This window comes from Micropterus dolomieu, linkage group LG14 (genome assembly GCF_021292245.1).
Source record: "Micropterus dolomieu isolate WLL.071019.BEF.003 ecotype Adirondacks linkage group LG14, ASM2129224v1, whole genome shotgun sequence".
Classification (NCBI taxonomy): domain Eukaryota; kingdom Metazoa; phylum Chordata; class Actinopteri; order Centrarchiformes; family Centrarchidae; genus Micropterus; species Micropterus dolomieu.
In genome coordinates, this window is record NC_060163.1 from 13,647,633 (window position 1) to 13,653,724 (window position 6,092).

At 43.1% G+C, this 6,092-nt stretch overlaps 1 protein-coding gene across 4 annotated transcripts in view; it reads right to left on the reverse strand.

Annotated features, from left to right (window-relative positions):
• Nucleotides 1-3,005: 3,005 nt before the first annotated feature.
• Nucleotides 3,006-6,092, reverse strand: part of LOC123983372 (zinc finger protein 281-like) — an 8,241-nt gene continuing 5,154 nt past the window's right edge. For all 4 annotated transcript variants that reach the window (XM_046069618.1, XM_046069617.1, XM_046069620.1 and 1 more), the window contains exon 7: nucleotides 3,006-5,799. In XM_046069618.1, coding sequence (XP_045925574.1) covers nucleotides 4,177-5,799 — 1,623 coding nt within the window. In that variant the 3' untranslated portion in view covers nucleotides 3,006-4,176. The remainder of the gene's footprint in view (nucleotides 5,800-6,092) is intronic.

The window sequence follows — 6,092 nt, forward strand, 5'->3', positions numbered from 1 at the left end:
TTTCGTGTCCTGGCCAAGATAAATAACAAGGTTTCACATAAGACAAACAAAGCAATTTAAAATGAAAACAAAGAACAAATTACAGAATTATAAGACATCAAAACATTCAAAACATCTACACCTGATGTACCTGATTCAATGTCACTATAAATAGCAGCCTTATCAATAAGAATATGCTAGTGGCCATCATACTAAACACAAGCTTTAACTACATAAAGAGAGTATAAAACCATCCTAATTTTGGAACTGCATTTTATGGTGTTTCCACTACCTCATCTGAATCTAGATGATACACCACCCTTTATTCTCACAGTACAAATAAACAGAGCAGGGCTTTCTCCTGAAATCAGGCCATTTAAAAGTATACTCACAGTTGATATTATATTATTTGTAGAATTGTAGAATTAGCCTGCTGTTAGCCTAAGAAATAGCAACTTAATGTTACACATATACTGTAAATATATAATGTAATTGTTGTGTTACAACTTATAATGAAATATAATGACTGTATGTAACAATAAATACAACTTGTATTGTTAAACTGCTCCTTCTCCCCACACTGGTCAAACACACTAGTGACCTATGGGTTCTTTGAAGATGCTGATGGGCAACTTGCCGTTCATGTCCAACAGTAACCCTCCCTCAACACACACTTCTTCCTGGACATCTTACCCTGGCAAGACATAAAACTGAAGCTTTAATGCTCAGTGTTGGCAGGGTTGGTTACACTTCTGTTGGCGATTTTTATCAGCGTTATCTTGGGGAAACAGAAGAAGGGGAACAAAACCAAGTCACAGCAGCATTTGCATCATGGGATAGGCCCATGTCAGTACCTTTGTATATACAGTCTATGGTCAGTATTCAGTTCCTTTTGAATAATGACGCACAGACAAAAAAGGCTAGCTCTGTAAGCTACTATCTGAATTGTGCATGGTGATAAAACACGAATGTGAAGGGATGCTGGGAATATTGTACATACAACGAACCGGTTCTGTTGTTTCAGCCTGAAAAAGTACATGAGCGCGAGAAAAAGGACGCGCGAAAGTAACGAAACATGAAGTGGTAAAAGTGTCTCAACACGGTTATGCACAAAAATAACCAGTAAAAGCAGAATTACCTTGGAGATTGACGTCTTGTTCTTGTTCGGCGGTAACGCAAAAAACGTCCATGATTTGGTTCGTCACTCTGGTTGAAAAACAAAAACGAGGTACATTCACCAATGTGAAGTCTTTTTAAAAAACCTATTTTAATCTACAGCACATCATTTATCTTAAATGATCGTATTGTTCTTGTGTTTTGTATTCACTTCATTTTTAATCACCTTATAGTCTGCCTCTTGTTTCATGTCCAATGTGCTGCTGCCATTTTGGCTGGGACAAAGATGGAACTGTTTTTCAATAACATGCCCAGTCCTGGTTAGTTAAAATCAACTAGTATTGCCCAACAGTTCAAACATTTGTCTCTGGCTAATACAGCAGACCAAATGGGATTAAGTCATTTGTCAAAATGCTATTTCTGAAGTGTTGTGGAATCAGTGATTTTCAGTGTTTCTGAGACACAAAAATCCCACACCATGTACTTTTTTTGTAACAAAAAGTTTTTATTGGCTTCTCTAATCCGTTCATCATCTCAATAACAGGTACAGCCTGGGAAATCATATCACAGAGGGGTCTAGAACAAATAAGACAAAGGAATGGGGAGGCTTCTGCTACAAAATTTGGTATTGAGGTGACAGTCAGAAAAAAAAAGCCATCCAAAAATGTCTTTATCATGCATACTGGAGGAAAAAAACTCAAAAAAAAAATTGAGAACACACAATTTTAGTGTTTTTGTACATTTTTGTAAACAATATCCTTCTAGAGATCATATCAAAACACATTATGGCAAGTAACAAAAATAAGGGATATAACAAGAAACAAATTAATGTTCTATGAGGCATCTAGAATGCAACACTGCTTGGCGTGGATGTTTTTACAGAAAAACAAAAACAAAAATTGCATTTTGACGAGTCACTTGCTCTATAATTGTAAACACAGGCAGTGTTAAATGATTATACAATATGTTGAACCTAAACTACAAGTATTTCCACTACATACATGAAACGCGTGTCCCTGCTTTCTTAAGCTTTACTGATATGAGGTATATTTAGGTCAATCTTATTGTCTTCTTTTTTTTTTCCTCTCTCCGTTTCTCACCCACTTTTTCCTCTCCTTTAAAAGCATAGTGTGTGTTTGGAGTGAGGTGGCTGGTCAGTCTTTGTTCCCTGTGATCTGAGCAGCTTCAAAGTCTCTTGGCTGTGGAGCTCACAGACATAGGAAAAGGAAAGGGTGTGTGGGGTGGGGGGGTGGGGGGGGGGGGTCAGCTCACAGGAAATCAACTAAATTAAATATCAACCCTGGCTGCCGGGATAAAATGGCTTTAGCCACGGAAGACAAAGAAGGCCATTGTTTATTCTTGGGAGTGCAGGGCTGCATTTTGGGTAGGGGAGGTGGGAATAAGTTAACTTTTTTTTGTTTCTTAACTGTACTATTGAAGCAGTTTCAATAACCGTGGGGTTAAAAAATATATATATAAAAAAGTAGAGGAAAGGGGGGGTAGAGGTCTAGGTCCGGTGATTACTTGCCCCCCCAAAAATATCTGCTAATGAGTTCTGTTGTGGCTAGTGGAGAATAAATAAAAGGGTTTGGGTATGCTTCAGACATACCCAGGGGCTTAAAGATATAAGGGTTCCAGCATGTCAGCCCGTCTCTCAAAACACTTAAATACAAAGAGGTACTCTCAAAATATTGTATAACAAAATCATGGCAAATCATCTTTTTACAATATCACCCGACAAACCGAAAGAAACCCACCCCTCACCCCCCGTCTACCCTTGAGAAACGGCAACAAAATACATTTAGATGCCCATGGTCATGCCTAGTCAACCCTTATCAAACCCAACCCAGCCCTCCCCTTCCTCCCACTCAACCCACCCACCCACCCTCACCCCCCGCCCTTCCCCCCTGTTCACAGTTTTCTCCTCTTATAATAATATTAATTACCATTAGCATAATTATCACTTCTCACATATGCAAATTGAATGGGTTGTTGTTGGGGGATGACTTATTTTTAAAAAGTGCTTGTTTGATTTCCACCGAACACAAAAAGGAACAGCAAGGAGTGGAGTAAAAAAGTGGTGACTAGTTTAAAAAATAAAAATAAAAATAAAAAAATCACTTCAGCAACAGCATGAGGAAAAGATCACAGATTGATGTTCATTGCATTTTGAGACTGCTGTAACAGCAGTGGGTTGGATTTTGTCTGAACTGCATCTTTTCTACTGGCGGACACAAACCAGAGGAGTGCATGGTTAGACAGGCTTCATCGACAAAACAGGCGGTTATGTTCAAACATCCTCTTCACTTCAGAAGATGGCGTGTGCGCACTGTGGGCTGAACTCCACTACCATTTATACTATCTTGTGTGGCTCTCGAAAGAAATGTGGATGGCTTCACATTGACGCAACAGTACCATAATCTCAACAAAGCTACACGCAGCAGAAACCAAACATGATAATGTATTGTAATTTGTTGTTCTGACCAGTTTAAAAAGAAAATAAAAAACACAAAATCAAAAGCATTGTAGTCTCAAAGTACACCTGTAAAAACTGTGCTAATTGCATCTCATAATACAAAGTCTTATTACACAATTTTGCCTATTTTCCTGAGTTAATACGTTTCTTGTAACAGACAATATATTTTTTTTGCCATTTGAATTCTGGGCCTTTCCCTGCCACAAATGTTATTATTGTAATTATCAACACAGTTCATTATTACTTTACAATGGTATGATGATTGGTAAAACACAAGGGTTCAGAAAAAAAATAAAAAAATAAAATCAAGCAAGTTTATAGCTACCCTCTAAATGTTTTAAATTACATTTAAATCTACGGTACGTTCATATCAAAATCACTACTCTTAAACAAAACTTGAGCGGCTAAATACATAATAAAAATGAGAATATTTAAAAAAAAATTGCATTTGAGGCCATGAAGACCCTCCCTGGTCGTTTCTGTATTAACATTTAATGGCAGTGTTTAAAAAACAAACTTTGCTACAAGAACAAAATTAGGATGGGTATGGGGACCGTATGGACAGCAACAGAACAGCCCCCTACTGGATTCACCTCGTTTGACCCTTATCTGAAACTTTGGCTTGTCGGGGTTTTTGATCCTGTACTCACTGGCTCACTGACGTCAGCTAACAAACTGGTATACCCTGAGAATTCTGACACTGGAGTCCGTATTCGGTGGTCGACCTCTGCCCCAGGATCACTGCCATAGCCCAGAGGGGTCCGCCGTCCTGACTTGAACTGGGAGCCAAAGGCTTGGGCGAAGTTCTCGATCTGATACGTGGTTTCTTTAGGGGGGTTCAGTGGGGACAGGTCTGGGTAGCTGGAGCCGTTGGTGGGTGCAGCTCCCCCTCCAGGCTTGGGCTGCTGCCCCTTGGAGCCCTCTCCCGGGGCAGTGAGGTCCTGGGGAGGTAGGTTGAAGGTGCCGGGGGAGTGCTGCTTCTCCAACTGCTCGGTCAGCTCCTGAGACGGAGTCAACTGCTGGTGGCTTGTAGGTTCCAAGCTGAGGTGGTAGCCTGCCTGGGAGGGGGAGCCGACGAGCATGCCATAGTGGGACTTGGAGGAGGACGAGGAGGTGGTTGATGAAGGGGCAACGATGGGCAGTGGGGAGGAGACAGCAGGCGGATAGCCACAATCCAGCGGGGATGTGGAGTACACGTGCTTGTCGGAGAACAGGGGCCCCGTGGGACTGGAGCTGCTGGACAGGAGTGGAAAAGGCCCTGTTGGGCCAAGGCTGGGGAAGGGACCACTATGGCTGGTGCGCTCCAGGGCCTGCAGGAGGAACTTGGAGTATTCGCTCATCACGGCCGTCTTGTCACCACCGTTGGGCGAGTCATCCTCCAGCTCAGGGGTAACAGGGGCTGCCGGCTGGAGGTCCACGTGGTGTGGGTGGTCTGACAGGTCGAATGTCACGTCATGGTGGTGTCCACCCTCTGGCTTATGGCTATAATGGTCTAGCAGGCTTTGTAGTACCTCATCTGGAATGCCTGACTTGTCATGCTTGAGCTCCAAAGGAGACGAGTCCAGCATAGCCAGTGTGGGCTCAGGCCCCATGGAGCCCTGGATTACACTACTGCCTTGGGGTGCCATGTGCAGTGAGCCGGCTCCATAGTCATTGTTAACTGCGTGGAGGTAGCGCCGCTTTTTCACAAACTGCATTGCATCATCGTAGTTGCTGCTGGTGGTGGGCCCCTGCTTGTTGCCCCCGGCTCCATGGAGTAGACCCATGTTATCAAGGCCAGAATCCTCCACATGATCCATGGAACCAGGCTTCTGGCCCAAATGTTTTTGTCCATCAGCACCATCTTCCAGAGAGAGGAGGCCCTTGTCCAGACCTTTGCGGCCAGCTTTTTTAAAGACCAATTTGGGAGCACGTCCCTGCATGGCGGGGCTAGAACCTGAGGGGTGCTCCATGCTGAAGTCCTGCAGGTCCAGGTCACGGGCCATCCCCCCAGAGGACGAGGCTGCTGATGCAGAGGCATTCTTCTTCCTCTTGCGCTCGCCACCCTCGCCGTTTTTGGACTTGGCCCTCTTGCGTCCGGAGGTGGTAGAGTTTCCCTGAGTGAGTGAATAGCTGCCATGGCCTAGCTCTGCGTCGCTGAGCTCCAGCATGCTTGGGTCCAGGCCCTTCTTTATGGCTTCTCCACAAGTCCGTTTGTGCTTCAGTAACCGGTCTGTTCTTGAGAAAAACTAAGAATTTAAGAGAAGAGGAAAAGAGAGAAATATAAGCTTCTACCGGATGGACAAAAGTATTTTTTAAATCCTTGGTTTTAATTTAAAAGCATAAGAAATACTGCAAAAGGAAAGTAGCTGGATTATATAACCATTGAGTTTCTGAGAGAACATTTTATTTCCTAACTAATCCCATTGAGACAGGGCTTTAATAACTTAAGTTACTTTTACACACACACACACACACACACACACACACACACACACACACACACACACACACACACACACACACACACACACACACACAC